General features: G+C 39.3%; 1 protein-coding gene across 5 annotated transcripts in view; it reads right to left on the bottom strand.

Moving 5' to 3' along the window:
- Positions 1-18,965, bottom strand: part of KIAA1549 (KIAA1549 ortholog) — a 2,575,340-nt gene extending 2,556,375 nt beyond the window's left edge. For all 5 annotated transcript variants that reach the window (XM_044088205.1, XM_044088206.1, XM_044088207.1 and 2 more), the window contains exon 1: positions 18,602-18,965. In XM_044088205.1, the coding sequence (XP_043944140.1) occupies positions 18,602-18,737 (136 nt within the window). In that variant the 5' untranslated portion in view covers positions 18,738-18,965. The remainder of the gene's footprint in view (positions 1-18,601) is intronic.
- Between the last annotated feature and the right edge of the window lie 626 nt (positions 18,966-19,591).

Below are 19,591 nucleotides of genomic sequence, written 5' to 3'. Positions count from 1 at the left end.
CATATCTTTACTAGGTAGCAGTAAAAAAAATGCAGCTAACAAGTAATTAATTAAATTTCAAAACAACAGCATAAAATACACCACAAAATTAAGACACTTAAGAGCTTCTCGGGATCTGTTGGCCCCTATACCCTAGACTGTCCAAATGGATTTTGACATAAACTTAGTGATGCCATCTGCCCTCAACCAAACCAATTAAAAAAAACAGCTCTGCTCAGAGGTGTGTACAGATGGCTGCTGGAAGTTGTGTGCAGAACTGGGGAAGATGTGGTCATTGCTTTAATTTTCATCACATTCAAATCTCAGAGGTGTACAGAGAAGGTCATTAAAGCTTGGTTAGGGGTGAGGAAGGTGTGGTCACTGCTTCTTTTACTTTTTTTCACAGACCTCAGCGGTGTGCAAAGGTTACTATAGCTTGTATAGGAGTAATATACTGTCTAGGAGCAACAAGCTGGAATTGTTTTTTTAATTTTCATCACAATCACACATCAGACATGTATACAGGTGGCTGCCTTTGGAGGGTATGGGCGAGGAGTGAGAAGGCATATTGTGCATATGTATGATAGCAGTCACTTGAAATACATGATTGCTGAAAGGATACAAGGAAAAAGATTAAAAGCAATGCCAAACTTCTTTCCTTAACCACAGTTTTTACTGAAGTCATCATTGTATGAAAAGTTCATGTAAAAAAAAAAAATTAAAATGCACTTCAAAGCACGTACAAAGCCATGGCTTCTTGAAAAAGATGATGAGTAAGACCAAATGTGAGAAAAGGAAAACCAATAATGTGCATGGTGTGGGGAGACTGGGATGGGGGAAAAGGGAGTGGGGGGCACTTTAGGACGTGTGTGCGTGTGCATGTGTGTGTCTGTGTGCATGCATGTGTGTCTCTGTGTATGGAAGGGTGAAATAATACGTAATGTCTAGGGCACCATTTCACTTAATTGCAACCATGTATGTAGAGTAGTTGTAATGTATCATCATTGCAACTAAATGCCAGTCACTGTAAATGTTTCTCTGTGAGATGGGCTAGCACAGTATGGTACATAGGCCGGTGACAATGTAAAAGCATTCTAGCTACAGTTTCATCTGTGAATACTCTTAAACTCTACAGCATGAACTAAAAGGCTGCTTAGAAGAGGTTCTAGTGACAGGGTGATAGACTGGAAATGTCCATAGGGGGATGGGAAATAGAAAGTTCACCCCGGGGATCACTCTAGTGGCGCTACTTGATAGAGGCACTGGGAACTAACAGCAGCATGATGCCAGGGCACTTCTATGGGCTAGGCCTGTAAAGGCTTCAGGGCTGTTGGCCTAGTACACACCTATGAACCTATGAACTACTTGACATTTGCTGTGTCCCCTAAAATGCTAACATCAGCCCTGGCTGTGCGTACATGTGTGCGTAGTTATATATATGTATATATATATATATATATATATATATGTTTACATAAAATTTGTACTGACGCACATGTTTAAACACAGACAGACACACACACACACACACACACACACACACACACACACACACACACACACACACACACAAAGACAAAATGGAAACGTGTGTTTTGTATATGTATGCAAACTTATCTTGTCAATGAACTCAGGCATAGACAGTGATAAGAAATGTACCCAACCTGTAATGTAGGTACTTTTTTGTTTATCGTCATTCTACCCCTGTCATCATCTATCACAACTCCACATGCATTATCAAGGTTTAATCACTCAGTTAAGCTAAAAGAAAAAGAAAAAAAATGATACACTGTGTGAATAAAATATAGATGTACACCAAACAAAACAAGTCTTACTACAAAAATAAAATCACTACAAACTAAATTTAACATAAAAAATTAATTGCAATTAGCCAGTCAGAAAAGGAAACCACAGGCAGAACGGACACAAATCTATTATTCTGTATAAACTCTTTAAAGAACATGACTAAACTATAAAACTAACATATCTGAACAAAACTCTCACTACATTATTAAACTACTGCTACAAAGTTACCCAATATCATTAAAAGTTGTTTAAAATTTTCTTCAGAAGAAAAGCAGAAACTCATCTAGGAAATCTCATTCATAACACCTACATAATACATGTAAAACCCTATCCAGCAGTCAGATTACACAGTTACTGCATCACACTGAAACAAATGGAAAACATTGATCAAAATAAATAAATAAATAAAAACAATTAAACCTCAACAATAAAAAAGATAAACTACATACATGAGGATCTGGTTTGTGAGGTACATGAGCTACCCTGTACTATAGTATTAGTAAATTCAACTTGTGCCTTGCAATTTTGCCAGTTATGACAAAACTTGCTCCCCACAGTGCAGCATATCTCATGTATCCAGAGTCTAGACCACAAACATTACATGTAGCACACTCCAGACCTCACATGTTCCACAAACACATAGACAGATGATTGACTGATACATAAACGGAATACATGTACAAAGACACATACTTGTCTTTTCCTGGTCTGAATACGTATTAGGATATTTTTGGCTCTGTTGCCAAAAGTCATGTTGCTAATAGGTTCATAGTTACTTATTCCAATCCTTTTTTTTCTGTACAGACACCAGCACTACATGCCAACCAGTTATCACTCCCCTCCTGAAACGCATTCATCCCAGTAGTAAAATGATTACTTCAGTAACTGTTAGTTTCTGTGCTAGGCAACAGGCCAGACAATCATCCAGAGGGTGATTTTTTTTTACTCCGTTATATTCCTAAATCCCACCAATGGTGGCTGATATGTTTACTTGCTTGCACAGAAGCCTATGTTTTCCTGACATACATAAGTGGTTTTCGTACATGCACAGCGAAGACTACCAAAACTATAGCTTTGCAGCGCAAGTCACTTCCCAAAGCCAAATACCACATGCTTACTGCTTCTTTGGTTGCAGCAGTGCAGATGGATGACCCACCTACCACTCCAAGATGGTTCACCTGTTGTTGACCACTCATTCTTAGCCCACCACCAGCTCCTCCAAATCAGACTCTGGTCAACTGAGTGACAGGGCTTTAACCTTCTGTACCATGGGGCTGGCTATTTCAATCCTGTGTAAAACCAATGCCCCTTTTACATTCCCAGACCTCTTGCAAGAAACTGAAGTACCACTACTACACTAGTACTGCATTATTCTGACAAGTATTTATTTATTTTTAAGTTAACTGAGCTAGTAGGATGGCCAAAAAACCTTTTCATCCTTGATCCAAGCCATCCGGCAGAAGCAAAAAAAAAAAAAAAACATAATAAGACCAGCTCTCCAAACAACTACTGTTCCCTGACTCTATGAGTGACCATTCTCCCATCTCTGTCTTAAGGCACTCTCCTCAACTCTCCAAGCCCCATCTCTACAGAGATTGTAAGAAACTGACTAACTTTTCCCCTGAAACCTCTAACTATAGACTCTCTGCCATCAACTGGTCTTTCTTAAAAACTTTCCCACTCAAATATGCTGTTACTAAATTCAACCACATTTGTCTTGATGTCCTAAACTCTCTTGCCCAAACTTGTAAAATCAGAATCAAATCTAATTTTGCACCCTGACTCTCCTAAGCTACTCATGCTTTGATGCATGAAAGAGATGCTCTGTGGAAAAAATGGCAAACCACTAAAACTCCCACCTTTCTCCAAGGTTATAAGCAACTCAGAAATCGTGTAAAAAATCTTATTATGTTAGATAAATCCCAATACTTCACTAAATTTCACCCAAATGATCCCAAAAAATTCTGGATTACTATCAACTCCCTGCTCCACATTGGTTCTCCTACCATCCTTAACCCTTTCCCCTATCACTCTCCCTCTGAAACTGCAGACTTACTCAACAAACACTTCACAGACAGCATCTCTAAACTCCTACCCTCTGGTAACTTTGCTCATCCCAACTGTTCTGTGTTACGCTCACCTCCCCCTAAACCTTTATGCTCCTCTGTCTCTCAGCCTTTTACCTTGCAACCTGTTTCTACTAAATATATCAAATCCCCGCTTTTTAAACTAAAACCATGCTCTCCCTCCACTGATAAACTGCCCCCTCAATTTCTGAAAATTGCTGCTGACTCTACTGCATATCTTGTATCTATCTTAATCAACCACTCCATTCAGGAATCTACCATACCAGAAATATGGAAATCCTTCTATACCACTTCTCTGCACAAAGGTGGCAACTCTGTTGAACCCTCTAACTACAGACCAATCGCTATTCTCTTACCGTTCTCGAATATCCTTGAAAAATGTACACATACTCAACTACTGTCCTATCTCATTCACGAAACTCTCCTTACCCCCTCGCAACACAGTTTCCACCCTAAACACAGTACCTCATCTGCCTTACTATCCTTTACTCAAAAGGTTGCAGAAGCTAGAGACAACAACTTCCTCGTCTCCTATTTCTTGATCTTTCTAAAGCATTCGACGCTGTGCCTCATCCTATCCTTCTTAACAAACTCTCAGACCTAAACCACTCTCCTTCTACTCTCGGCTGGTTCCAATCCTACCTTACTGGCAGAAAACAAGCTGTTAGATGGCAGCAGGCATTCTCACCCTTCCCTGCTGTTCAAACAGGAGTACCCCAAGGTTCCATACTTGGACTGCTCCTTTTCAACATTTTTACCAACAACCTAAATTCTTCTTGCAGTCTCTCATCTGTAATACAATATGCAGATGACTCTACTCTCTTATCTGTCTCCAATACTATCTCTGAACTACACACACTAACACAGAATTCCTTTATCTCTTGAAAAATAGCTCAGAAACAATCACCTAATCCAGTGGTTCCCAAACTTTTTTGATTCTCAGCTCCCCTGCTGAATCCAGGTTTTCCCAAGGTGCCCCCCGCGGCATGCATAAAGTGCATATTTCATTTATTTATTTATTTGATATTTGTTTAACGAGGCTGTCCGACTGGACTAGGAGACCTGGAGAGAAAAGCTCAAAAGTACAATAAAAAGACAATTACCAAAAAAAGTGTACATTCTCCTTAACAGCATAAAACTGATCTACTATGGTTGAGAGGTAAGCAAAACTAATGACAACCATATTAACTATAAGTTTATAAGAGCAATATTTAAAATCTGTCCCTATTATTTGGCTCTGTCCAGAATACCTCTCAACTGTATAGATTTTTGCAGAATGTCCAGACTTTTGCCTCATATTTTGGTCTTTTTCTCAAAAAATTATTGTTTTCTGGCAAGTCACTGGCAGATCATTGAGGTTGAAGTCAGAAAATAATGACAGACAGTTGAGTTTCAAAATTCATACCCTTCAGAAAATTCATGCTACTGAAAAACCTGCATTTCTATCAACTTTCTAAGTTTGTGAGAGGAGTACTTAAAAGTGTCCCTATTTTGTGCCTTTGTACCCCCACTATTTTTGGCTTTGTCCAGATTTCTTGATCTAAGAGAGTGAGAGGTACGTGTCCGGTGGTACGGTCCAGACTTACACAGACCTCATTACTGCTGCTGCCAGGGATCACTCTCACTCTTCACTCTTTCCCCAGTGACACACACACGCACACACACAAAGTCTCTTTTGCATTCATGCACGCATTCACTCACACACATTGCTCTCACTCTTTTTCGATCACTCACACAGTCATAGTCACTCCCTCATTCACACCTGCATTCACTCACACATCACACTTACTCTCCCATTCACACACACACAGTCACTTCCTCATTCATACCTTCATTCACTCAGACATAGCTCTCACTCTCTCCCGATCAAACACATACACAGTCACTTCCTCATTCATACCTGCATTCATTCACACATCGCTCTCACTGTCTGTCATACCGACAAGCCACACACCCACTTACGCATTTATTCATACATCGCTCTCACTCTCCCGATCTCACACCCACATGCCACACACCCACTTACACATTAATTCATACAGCCCTCTCACTCTTCCGATCTCACACATACACACACAGTAACTTCCTCATTCATACCTGCATTCATTCACACATTGCTCTCACTCTCCCAATCTCACACATACAAACACACAGCCACTTCCTCATTCATACCTGCATTCACTCACACATCGCTCTCACTCTCCCGATCTCATGCACACACACAACCACTTCTTCATTCATTCCTGCATTCATTCACACATCGCTGTCACTCTCCCAATCTCACACACACAGACTCTTTTGCTTTCATGCACGCATTCACTCACATAAACAAACAGACACACACACTCATACAGGCATTCACTTACCTGACAGCCCAGTTCCAAGTGCTCCACGGCCCGGTGGTTGGGGACAGCTGCTATACTTGATCCCAGTTCTGCTAAAAAGCAATAGCGTAGGTCTAGACTTAGTTCACCGCAAACTAATAAGCTTAGCTGCAAAATAAACTGTGAACTGTTCATGGTTTATTTTGCAGCTAAACTTATTAGTTCACTGCGTCCCTGTGAGGAAGCCATGGCTCCCCAGGGCACCGCGGCTTACACTTTGGGAACCCCTGAGCTAATCCTTAACCCTAAAAAAACTCAACTCCTTCTCTTCCTACCTCAGACACTCTCCCACCATAAATCCAACTTTAATCTTTCCTCCCCAGATGGCACCATAGGTTCATAGGTTGGCACTAGGCTATCTGCCCTAGGGCCTATACAAGCCTAGCCATAACAATTCCCTGGATATTTCTTCCCACAATATTTATTTCTCTGGACCCCTGTCTAGCAGGGCAACTGACGTGATCCCCAGGGTGAATTTCCTATCTCTCTATCTATATTGCCACAGTTTTCTTGTGTGTTATACTCCTTGAAGGCTTTGGCCGAGACGTCAGAGAACTAAAGTTTTTTATTAAACCTTTTGGTGGATATCGTGGTTGTTGTTTTTCTACAATTTGTTCCTGTGTTCTGGTTTTCTTCTTTCATGTCTACTGATCCACAGTTCCACCTGCCTCATATTTTCAGAGAGACTATGGATGGAAGTCAAATGTCTCTAGATAACTTTTTGGCTAATACAGCTGAGAGAGGTGAGCGACAAGCCCCCCAGAGAATTGGGACTGATAATAATGCTGTGTGGGAGAAATGGGATGAGGACAGGCGTAAGCGATCCTCTAACCCCTTCTCTAGTGTGGGTAGAAAACTACCTCTGGTTGTAAATACAGAAAATAAAGTATTATTCGATGATTTGGAGAAGAAAATGTGGAAGGAGACTGCTACTTATTATAATATATGTGGTTTGCAGAAATATCTGGAGACTGAAACTACGCCGAGGGGTCTGAGAGTTTTCAAGGACCCCACTACTCCGTTTGATTTATCAATAGATGCAGACTGTGCCTTTCATAGGAGATGGGTGAATGCTGCTCATAAATGTGTGACCGAATGGTTGCACATTTTAATAGAACGTGACCAGCTTAAACAGAAAGAACTGTGTTCGGAAATAAAAAAATTGTGTGCTGACTTGACGAGTAATGTGCCTGCTTCCACATTTGAAGAATTCTTGAAACAAACTAACTTAAAATTAAAAGAATATGAGGTTACTTTAATTGATAGAAAAAAAGGAAAGCTGCTACGTGATGTGCGTGACTATGAAACCAACAGAGCTTTCCTTTCTAGAGCTCAACGTAACAAGGGGCATAAGCAAGTTAGGTTTCAACCAAGTTCGGTTGGTAACCAGTCACATTATTCTTCAGCGTCGGAAGGCGGATTCACTTCGTTTGAGGAAGACAACATTGTTTCCGAATACCCATTGCTTCCTGCAGCTCAACAAATGGACAGTTTCCGTCAAACTTTTCGTGGCGACTCCACTACGACATTTCAGAACGCCCAAGGGCAGAAGCGTTCGCGTGAACAGTTCTCCAATGCAGGGGGTCAGCATTTTGGACAGGGGGATTTAAACGTGGCAAACGGTGAGTATAGCTTTGACTCTCTTGTTATTAACACTAAAGAATATGTTATTAATTTGTCAGGTCATGAATTTAATGATGTAGAGATGTCTGTGTTGAGCAAGGGGCTGAAATTCATCCCCACTGTAGTTACAAGACTACATGACATCCAAAAGGATGTGTATTCATTTGGCAGAAAACTACATCTGAAATATTTTTTTAAATATAATCAATTCTTCCACTCTACTGTGTGCAATGATAGCAGTAGTAGTTTTTAGGATAGTTTTCATTCGTGTGTGTGTCAGAGGATGCAGCAAATGCTTATTGCAAATTTGATATGACTAAGGTTCCTTCTTCAAGTAATTTTGTTCCTAATAATCTCAATGTGGATGTATGTCATTGTGTTAATTTGATTAATTATTTTACAGAGATTGCATATAAAAAGTTTATGGGTAATAAATCAAATATTGATTATAATATGCAGTATGATGAATGGAAGGCCCTAATGGCACTTGGTGGGTTGAAAGATATCATATTCAAGCCATCTGATAAGGGCAATAAATTGGTAGTTATGCATTCCACCAACTATTTAGCCATGTGTATGGAGCATCTAAGTGATACTAGTACATACAAAACAGTGGACTTGAATGTGTATGTTACATCTATTGAAGAATACCTGGATCTTATTAACAAAGGTGTTAGATTAGGGTATTTTTGTCAGGCAGAGGTTAAAAACAAATTTAAAGTTGAAGGTTGTTCAATGGCTCTATTCTACTGTCTGCCTAAAATACATAAAAATTTGTCAAGACCTCCAGGCAGGCCTATAGTTTCAGGTTGTCATTATTTTCTACATAATTTAGGTATTTTTTTGCATTATTTTCTTACTCCTTATGTAACTAAGTTACCTTCTTATATTACAGATGTTTTTGATTTTTTGGAGAAAATTAAGAATGTACAGTTCAATCATAATATGCTGTGGGTTACTATTGATGTTAAGAGCCTATATACAAACATTAAACACCAGTTTGGGATGGAAGCTATTAGGTTCTTTTTAGGGGAGTCCCCAGCTACAGAATACATAGTTGAATTGATTTATTTTTCTTTGACTCATAATTTTTTTGAATTCAATAACACCATTTACCAGCAGCTACAGGGTACGGCCATGGGGGCTGCCTTTGCCCCCATGTATGCTAATCTTGTTATGGGGTTGTTTGAGTTAGAGGTTATTTATAAACATAATTTTTTCCATACACATGTAATCCATTATTATAGGTATGTTGATGATTTGATATTTCTAGTTGATGGTAGTAAGTCTGCCATAATGGATTTTTTTATTGATCTTAACAATAATAGATATATGTTACAATTTGATGGGTTGAAAGTTGGGACTATTGTTCCTTTTTTAGATGTAGTACTAGATATTTCTGACGGTACTAATTTGGTTACCTCTTTAAACAGAAAGTTTGAAGGGGGGTTTCAGTACGTACATGGTACGAGTGGCCACCCCTTGCATACAATAAATGCTCTCCCGTATGGTGAAATGTTAAGAATCTATAGATTGTGTAACAAGTCTGAAGTCCATGGTGCAATCATTTGCAGCCCAGGGTTATAGTAATGAAATTTTAAGTAATAGCTTTAATAGGCTGTTTAGTAGTAAAAAACAAACAGGTCCCACATTTCCTGCTATTCATGGGTCTGATGTTAATTTATATGATAGAGCACAGGATAAAAAGGAGACCATATATTTTGTTACTACCTTTGGCTGTTTCACTATGAAATTTATTGAAATTGTTATTCAATTTTGGAACTATCTGTGTTCCTTGAATAGTGTTCAACAATGGTTAAAGTTAAATTTAAAATTTTCATACCGTAGGGGTAAAAATATTAAAGATTTCCTGGTCAGAAGTAAATTTAGTTTACCTCCACTTGTGTTGCATAAAGAACTTGATAAGGTTGGTACATTCTCCTGTGGAAAGTGTAAAGCCTGTAAGTTCATTGTGCCATACTTTGCTTTTATTAATAATATAAAATTCAGTACAAAAAAATTTTTTCATTGTAATTCAGTAGGTGTTATTTATTCCCTACAATGTCCATGTAAAAAATTTTACATTGGAGAGATAAAAAGGGCGTTTAAGGTGAGGCTCCTTGAGCACATCAGGGATATAAATAATGGTAATGAAGAAAGCCCAATAGCTTTGCATTTTGCACAATTTCATGGGGGCAATAGTAGTTGTCTTAAATGTACTGTTTTAGAACAGGTTTGTCTTTCTACACATTATAATGTGAATGTTAAAACACTTTTACTACAAAAAGAAGCTATGTATATTTTAAAATTCAAAACTATGTCTCCATTTGGGTTGAATGAAGACTTCAATTGGAAGGCATTGTTTAACTGATTGTTAACATGTAAGTGGATAATTAGTATCTGTATCAGTATATATATTGTCACAGTTTTCTTGTGTGTTATACTCCTTGAAGGTTTTGGCCGAGACGTCAGAGAACTAAAGTTTTTTTATTAAACCTTTTGGTGGATATCGTGGTTGTTGTTTTTCTACAATTTGTTCCTGTGTTCTGGTTTTCTTGAATTTCCTATCTCCCATCCAGTTGTCAAGGTTCCTTTTGAAGAGGGCCAAGGAGGCACTCTGCTTGACAAGTATGGACAGTCTATTCCAGAGTATGGGGAGTCTCTGGGTCAGGAAAATATCCCTCCAACAAGTTTTGTTCATTTGATGACAAGGCTTAGATCCCTGGAGCGTGTGGCTCTGAGGGATTGGGATTTCTTTAAGTGGAGCATATCCAACAGCTCAGGGTTTGACAAGGCCTTGTACGTTAAGCAGAGATGCCTCTGAGTAGATGATATGCCACAGAGTACAGCTGGAGTTTTTTAAGACGATCAGCATAGGACATCTGCTTTAGGCCTGTGATTCTTTTAGTGAGCTATTTTTGTGGCATTTCCAGCTGTTGCAGATGTCTTGTAAGGTACATACCAAACAGGGAGTTGTACTCTATAATGGGTCTAATGAGTGATGGGTACAGTGGGACAATGACCTCCTTTTTTCTGGATGAAAAGCCCTTAGTGATGAGGTGTGCCACATAAAAGGATTTCCTGACTGTTGTGGTGATGTGGTTATCGAAGGTGAGACCACTGTCCACCTGTGTCCCTAAGTCTCTCATCACACTTTCGGTGCTTAGTGTACTGCCCCCTATGTGGTAATTCATGGGTACATGTTTTTTCCCAAAGGGGATAACTATACATTTCTTGGCATTAAGCTTGAGCCCATGGCTCTGGCACCAAGCATCTGTTTTTGTCAGGCCCTTTTATAGAATACCCACATCATTTGGGGATGCAATAATGGCTCCCAGTTTGCAGTCATCTGCGAACTTTGTTAGCCAGAGACCCTTAGTGTTGGAATGTACTTCAGAGAAGTAGATGCCAAACAAGAGCGATCCCAAGACTGAACCCTGAGGTACTCCACTTGTCACTTGTCTGGAGCTGGATTTGGAGTCAGCTACTTTTACAGTATGAGTTCTGTCAGTAAACCAATGGATTAGTTGATCTAGGGTGTTGGAATTTATGAATTCCAAGAACCGTTGGGAAAAGGTGTTGGTACCCAAGTAGTTTTCCCAGTTAATGGCAGGGTAGTTGAAAACACCCAGTATTAGGGTGTTTGGTTGTATCTTAATGTTTTCCAGTATGTTTAGAAAGGTGTAGTGAGAATCTTGTGGCATGGTGGGGGATCTGTAGCAAGCTACAATTTGGACTGCAGTCTTACCTAGTGTTAGTTGCACCTGGAGAATTTCAGATGCATTGTGTTGGGCAACTAGCCTGGAGGTGTGAATATCCTTGGTGAATATGGACACTACTCCACCTTTAGTGTTTCGGTCTTGGTTTGGTGGCCAAAAAGTGAGGTAAGAGTTGTAGCCTGGTATTGCAGGAGTGCTCTCTGGAGCCTTGAACCAGGTCTCAGTTACTGCACAGATATCGATGTTCTCCATTTTTAGGAGTGCCTCGAGAGAGTGCATTTTGAGGTTTAGACTTCTAGCATTGAGTAGCATTAACTTCAGATTTTGCATGCTTGTATCTGTTATGGTGGTGGTTTTGTCCTTTGAACCATGCCTAAAAAAGGCACTATAGGGGTGGCAAGAGCTTTAGCCTGTAACCTGAGTCCCAGGGGTGACAGGTGCAGACCATCTCTGGCAAAGCATTGTGGTTTGTTGATCATATCGTCCCAGGCAGACAGTTACTGGATCCCCTTTAAATGACACCAGAAGTTTAGACAATTGTTGAAATCAATCATTTTGTCCTTATACTGTGGTATCATTCTGGGCAAAGGCAGGATGCTACTCAGGGCAAGGGTCATACCTGCCTGGGCTACATGATCTGAAAGCTCTTCCATGTCTCTTTTCATGTAGTCCAGTGAGGTATGTCTCAAGTCATTCACTCCAACATGGACAATGACAGAGTTGTATTTGTACTTGTTATGGAGTGACTTGAGCGCATGCGTTATGTGGCGGATCCTGGCACCAGACAGGTAGCTGACTGTAGTTTTCTCCTTGTGTGCCTGACTATAGAGTCACCTATGATTAAAGTCTTGGGTACATTGTCTTGCCTTTGGGGCTGTTGTTGGGTGGCATACTGGTGTTGTGAGCTATGTGTCACTTTGGTTGTGATTGGTGTTTGTTTGCGTTTCAGCTTCTATCCCCCCTGTCTCACACACCAAACTCATTGGGGTAATAATTAATGGCCAACTAAAATTTGGCTTGCACATACTACAGGCCATCAAAAAAAACACCAAAAACTTGGACTACTTTACAGGAACAAAAAATCCTCACTACTGCCATTAAACTCACTCTTGCACAGGCATTTCTCTTACCTAGTCTTCTATACACTTCCCCCATCCTTACCAATATCTAAACTACCTCAATGCAGAAACTGGAACAAACATACAACAAAACTGTCAGATTTATTCTAAACCAACCACTCTCTTCATATCACTGCCTCTCACTAAACAAACTTCAGTGGCTGGAATTTACACATCTTCTCCTACAAACGCAACTCCACACTACCTTTTCCACACTCAACAACCCCTCTGCCTGCCCTGCCCTCGCCTCCCATGTCACTCTCTACCCCCCCCCCCGGCCTCTCCAGAGTGCTGATCAGCACCTTCTCTCAGTTTATAAACCCAAAAGGAATATTGGCAAACTACTTTACAAACACTCTGTCTCACTAAATTGGAACAAACTCCCTCTCCATATTAGATCCAACCTTTCCTTTCCCTGTTTTAAAAAGGAGCTTAAGTCCCATCTACTAAACTTGAAATTATGCCGTTGCCTTGACCAAATGCAGTCTTAGTCTGTCCTACTGTATAACCTGTTGTGTCTCCTAACTTTCTTTCTCTGTTAGTAACTTCTGCTTAAACTAACCTCCTAAACCCTCAGCTCTACTACTATAGCACTACTATAGTCCCGCCTTTCTCTCCCCCTCCCATTCTCCACACTATTTATCCCCCCCAACTTCCTCTCAATGTCTATACATTGTCCTTTTGAACGATTATCTTTTTTGTTTTTACTGTCATACGTAGTAAATTTTAGACCACTGCTATCAGTGCAACCCTTAATGTTCTTAATTCTTTTATTTTGTTTTTCACTTTATAATTAATTTCATATTTGCATTGTTATTTTTAATAGTTTTTGTCATATGTTTTTATCTTGCTTATGTTTGCTGGGGATCTTTCCCCATGGATCTCCATTGAAAATGGATTGCTTACTATCAACGCAATGCAAATAGTTAATAACCTTTTATTTTTACAATTATTTTATATTGTGATTGTTATTTAATATTTGTATATTGTCACTTTATCTTTACTTATTTTTGAAGGGCTTTTCCCCTCGGGTCTCCACTGAAAATCGGTTTGTTTGCAAACTCAGTTGGACTAACCCGGTTAACAAATGTGAAATAAATAAATAAAAATAAATGTATAACATAAATTTGTATACATACATGTTTCACATATGTAGATTTTGCATTCAGAACTAGTATAAAAACAGACTTATTTCTGATACATACAGAATCAGGAAACTAGTAAGTTGTTTGCAAACACTTTGTGCAGAGTAAATACATATAGAGACTACAAGATTGTAACTGAAAATTATCTGGTAATAATAAAGGCTCATCCCACACTTGCATGGTAACAGAATCGTTTCTGGGGCCCGTCTGTTGTCATGTGCACTGCTCCACTTTGAGGTGATCAAGTAATTTCCTTCACGACTCAGAGTACTCTTTTAAGTTTCCGGATGCCCTGAAGCAGGGTGTTCCATACTGCTTTTACCATCTTAGAAAAGGATTTTTTACCTAGAACTTTTGAAATAATGTGAACAGAATAGCGTTGAGGTCTCTGAATAACTTAATCTAAAGGAATATACTGTGGTTTTTGTGTGGGTATTTGTGGCTAGTACAGGACACTGCATACAGCTTAAGAAGTCTTAAAGCAATTGAGTTCAAGTAGAGGGAAGCACTGGCAGTGACCAGAAGCCAATTAAATCTTTGGAGTATTGTGCAGGGACGCTCCATACCACATGACAGTGTGGCAAATGTGGTAATATTTATTTAAGGTATTATGTAGCATTTCTGTACTGTATGATACATTTTGTGTTAAAAGGGAGACAGTACTCTAGATTAGCAATTAGCATTTGGATTCCCACAACTCTTATTTGTTTCTGTCATTAACAGGCATATGAATATGTACGCAAATTTCAGGTAATTAATCATTTTGTTAGCTCTCAGATCTATGTGCTGAGCATACCTCTCACCTGTCCATGATTTTGACTCAAATTGTAGCTATCTCCCTCTTAAAACTGATGATGTTTGGAGAAAAGGTTGTGAATTACACTTAAATAATGACAATTATAGGTTCATAGGTTCATACTAGGCTATCTGCCCTTAGGGCATTTATAAGCCTAGCCAGAATGTGTTTGGCTTTCGCCACCAATTTTAAATTTTTTTTGCTATGCCCTTTTTCGAAGTTAGTATACTGTGCCTCTGTCTAACAGTGACACAGAAGTGATACCCGGGGTAAACCTACGATCTCCCATCCACTCATCAAGATTCCTCTTGAAGAGAGTCAATGAGGGACTCTGCCTAACCTGGACTGGGATTTTATTCCAGAGTGAAGGGAGCCTCTGGGTTATGAATCTGTCCCTCCAGCATGTCCTATTTATTTCAGTGCTAAGGTTCAAGTCTCCCGAGCGCGTAGCTCGATAGGATTTGGATTTTCTGAGGTGCAGCATGTCCATTAATTCCGGGTTGGACATGGCTTTATACATCAGGCACAGATCGCCTCTGAACAGGTGGTATGCCACTGAGTAGAGCTGGAGTTTCTTTAACCGGGCAGCATATGGCATCTGTTTGAGCCCTTTGATCCTCTTGGTGAGGTACTTTTGGGGTCTTTCCAGTTGCTGCAGGTGTCTGGTAAGGTACATCCCAAAAGGGGCATTGTACTCAATTATGGGCCTGATGAGGGATGAGTAAAGAGGCACAACGACATCCCCTGATCTAGATGTGAATCCCTTCATGATTAGGTGGGCTATATAAAATGTTTTTCTAACCACTTTGGCCAAGTGGTTGTCAAATAAGAGATTGCTATCAACTTGGGTCCCCAGGTCCCTAATTACTTCTTCTGTACTTAATGGATTACCACCCATGTGGTAATTTGTGGGCACTTTGTTTTTGCCAAAGGGGATGACTATACACTTTTTGGCATTTAGCTTGAGGCCATGGCTCTGGCACCAGTTGTCTGTTTCTATGAGGCCCTTTTGGAGGATGCTTGTGTCGACTGGAGAGTCGATTATGGCACCCAGTTTGCAGTCATCTGCGAACTTGGTCAGTCACAGTCCTTCCATGTTGGCCTGTACCTCCGAGAAATATATACCGAACAAGAGAGGTCCCAGGACTGAGCCTTGTGGGACACCACTTGTAACTGGTTTGGAGTCTGACATGGCTCCAGCAATTCTAACCATGTAGTTTCTGTCCTTGAGCCAGTTTGCAATCCATCTAGTGACATAGGGGTTTATATTTAAGCTGGTGAGCTTATCTATAATGCCCGAGTGGGGTATTGTATCGAAGGCTTTTGCGAGGTCCAGGTAGGCTGTGTGGACCACCTTCCCCTCGTCAATGGCCTTGGTGACTGTTTCAAAGAAATCAACCAGGTTTAAGAGGCAGGATCTGCCCTTAACAAAGCCAAACTGGGTAGGATCCAGTGTCTGTAGGTCCCCAATATCTTTATTTATGAGGTCCATGATGATCCTTTCCATAGCTTTGCAGACCAAATTATGGAAATACTTTGTTTACTTCAGAAAATGTATATTAATTCACATTCTCTAATTCTGCCAATGTCACAAGTTAACAACACTAATATTGTCCCTAATCTTGATCAGGAAGTAACCCCAATTATCTCTGCAGAGTGACTGTTGGAATGAAATCTGTTGTGAGTCATTTATTTGTACTGTTGAGTTAGCCTTGGGATTTGCTGCAGATAACTACAAAGTCCACTTCATCTAGTTCTAAGATTGTCTAACTCTTGTGTAAGCTGCTTTGGTGCCTAGTGATAGAACATGAGTTTGAGATGAGAATGACTATACTGTTAGTGTAAAGACTGGAGTTACTAGATGGGATATTGAAAGGTAGACATTCACAAACAGAAAATATAATAAAGGTATTGAGCTGACCTCTGTTAAACTCCTGCTTGGAAAGTGCCATTCACACTTGTGGAGTTACCGTGGAAAGTCTTTTAATTTATATATGAGGCCAACCACTGTAATGCATAATAAAAAAATCATACTGAAAAGGAGGTATAACAGAATAGTATGGTTGACCTTTTTGAATACTCACTTCAGACCAATAATAAGGTAACAGTAATGTGACTTTTACCCACTGATTTATAATCACCACCACCCAAAAAAAAATCACTTGATAGTACTAGCTCTCCAACACCTCTTCCTGTAAAAAATTAATTCTTCAGTTAACACTATTTACCATTACAATAGTCGTTTAAATGTTTTTGCAGATACCCTTCTCACCTCTTGAAAGTAAATGCTTAATTCAAGGATTCCTTATTTTTGTATATAAAGAAACAAACAACAATACAGTCTGCCACACTGAAATAATGTCATCATGCCCCATCATAACTCTCAGCTTCTGAGCATTAAAAATCACAGCCCTGGCCTTTAAAAATCAAAACACATGATCAGAAAGAGTAGGACTTTCTTATTTTTTTACAAAACATGCACTTTACACACTAATGAATCTCTGTATAAGTTTATTTTAATTACTTAATAGTATGTGTACTGATAAACAGGCTGATTTTATGAGACAAAAACATCATAAATCCAAAAGGAGAAAGGCTTACTTTAAGGGAACAAAACCATGCCTATGTGTAAATCATAGCAACTGAGAGCTATGAGTGCCATTTTAATTCTAAGCAGAGACAGGCAACCTTTCAAACATTTATGGCCCTAGGAACAGGATATCTTTCTGCTATCAAAACATTCAAAGAAAAGACACTCTAGAAGCTCAATGTATTCTTGCTAATGCACTTAGGATCATTAAATATCGATGCACCATTAACTGAGAAATTAATTATTATATTAATGAAAAAATGATTCCATTGCCACAGATACATTACACTACAGAAATGTAATACTATGCATGCAAGCTGCAAAGCCACTGCTTATGTACCATATCACTTGTGTAATGCAACTCCCACAGAGTTCACATACTAGTGGTAAATGACGAAAATAAAATACAGTGGACTCAATGCAAGAAAAAAATACATTGTTAGACTTTGTGTAATAAATGCTCATATGGGTGAACTACATAGTACATTTTTTAATGAACCAAGACAAACTTTCCTCAACTCTCATCACATCATAGCTCTCAAATAATCAGGGACATATTTCAAATGAATCAGGGACAAACCCAGAAAAAAAATCAGGGACATTTATGAAATATTAATACTATTAACATGAGACATTGGCAGAATAAAAGAATGTTAATTACTATACATTTTGTGAAATAAAATAAATCTATAACTCTTACTTACTGACATTATTTATTGAGTATAATTCACCACCCTTCCTCCAAGAATCACCAGTTTTAGGAGGGATTAAGAGGGACAGAGCTAAATTTTGGAGTCTAAATCAGGGACATCCTGGAAATCAGGGACAGTTGAGAGGTATGCATCACACGCTGGTGTCAAAAAATCGGTGCAATAAAAGCAGAGGTAACCACTCAAAGATAGTGCATTTTTCTCAACGTAGTAATTTAAAACACCACCACTTACTGCAGAAAGCAAATAGTCCAAACAATGTAATATCAGCTTAAAAAAACTGATTTTGACTTTGACAAACTGATATTTTGCCCTGCATTGCAACTGCTTTTCCCATACTGTTATATGATGAATTACAAAAAACAGCACTTTTATCAACAGCAACACTTTAGAGGACTGCAAAGTACCAGCCCCACAGACACAATCTCCTTATTAATTGCTTACTGTCTGTAGAAAGCTAACAATTCTATGATCACATTTCCTTTAACGGTTTTGCTCCTAGCACTCACTGTTCAGACAAGAACGATTCTGTGAATGAAAAGTCATTTCAGAGGGAGAGTCAAAACTACACTGCCTGTGCAAAGTATGTTTTAATCCATATAACTCAACGTCTGGAAAACAGGGAACCGTATGGCCTCTCTTACCTGATACATTAGACCCAATGGACTCCTGCACTGGAAACAATATTAGTAATCCCAAAATGAAGGTGTAACTGCTTCTTACAATACTCGAAGGCGAGGGGGCCACCAAAACATCAGCCAAGTAAGTCATCATATCCATTACAAGCGAATCATGCCATTTTCCTGTAAATCCAATAAATATCCGTGATCCAAGTGCTGTTCATACATCAGGCTGCAACATGCCAATGTTAGTGTTCCCGTTAGGATCAACTGAAAGGTCCTCCTCATAAAACGCGTACAGATGTCAAGTACATTCCATAACGGCTGCCTAACAACACCTCCTTAGTTATGGTGTTTCAGTCGCTCGCTCGCTCACCCAAAAAAAAAAAAGGTTTAATAAGAGAACAATACCCCCGGCTGCGCAGTAGCAAGCTCCGCCCAAACCCCACCCACACAAGGCTAGCGTATCCACCTACTATTGACATCACACAAATATTTGAATATTCATTCCATGTCGGACGGCAACGTCTCCAATGAATATTAACAAAGTCTTCAGAGCAGAACGAGTGTGAAATATGAAATATCCAAATAAAATGCATACGGTTCTCGCTTTTATTAAAGAATAAACAGGGTATGTTTATTGAGCAAGTCGCAGGACTTGCAGAGTTTAGTTACCACTGCACACTGAGATAAAATTAAAAAGCGTGCCAAAAATGGGAAATAAAAATCCGTGTCAGGGTATTGCATTTTTCTTCATCTAATAGCAGTCTTGTTTGTGTGATCAGAGGCCAGCGCTACAATATGAGGTATTGAAGATATAAATGTCAAATACAGACAAAAAAGGAATGTGGCCTTGTGACTACAGTTTAGGCTGCACTATGACAAGAAGCGTTGGAGCTGTGTCTGAAAACAGTATGGTTTGTTTGCGTGCTCACTTTGGTGTAATAGTGAAGAACATAAAACGTTACAGACTTTTTTTTTATAGTAGGATATTTTTAAAGCATCATACCATCA

The sequence above is a fragment of the Protopterus annectens genome, chromosome 11.part0 (genome assembly GCF_019279795.1).
Source record: "Protopterus annectens isolate FY-2018-M chromosome 11.part0, PAN1.0, whole genome shotgun sequence".
In the NCBI taxonomy this organism is placed as follows: Eukaryota; Metazoa; Chordata; order Ceratodontiformes; family Protopteridae; genus Protopterus; species Protopterus annectens.
The sequence above is the reverse complement of the archived record's forward strand: the minus strand, read 5'-3'. Positions and strand labels throughout refer to the sequence as shown.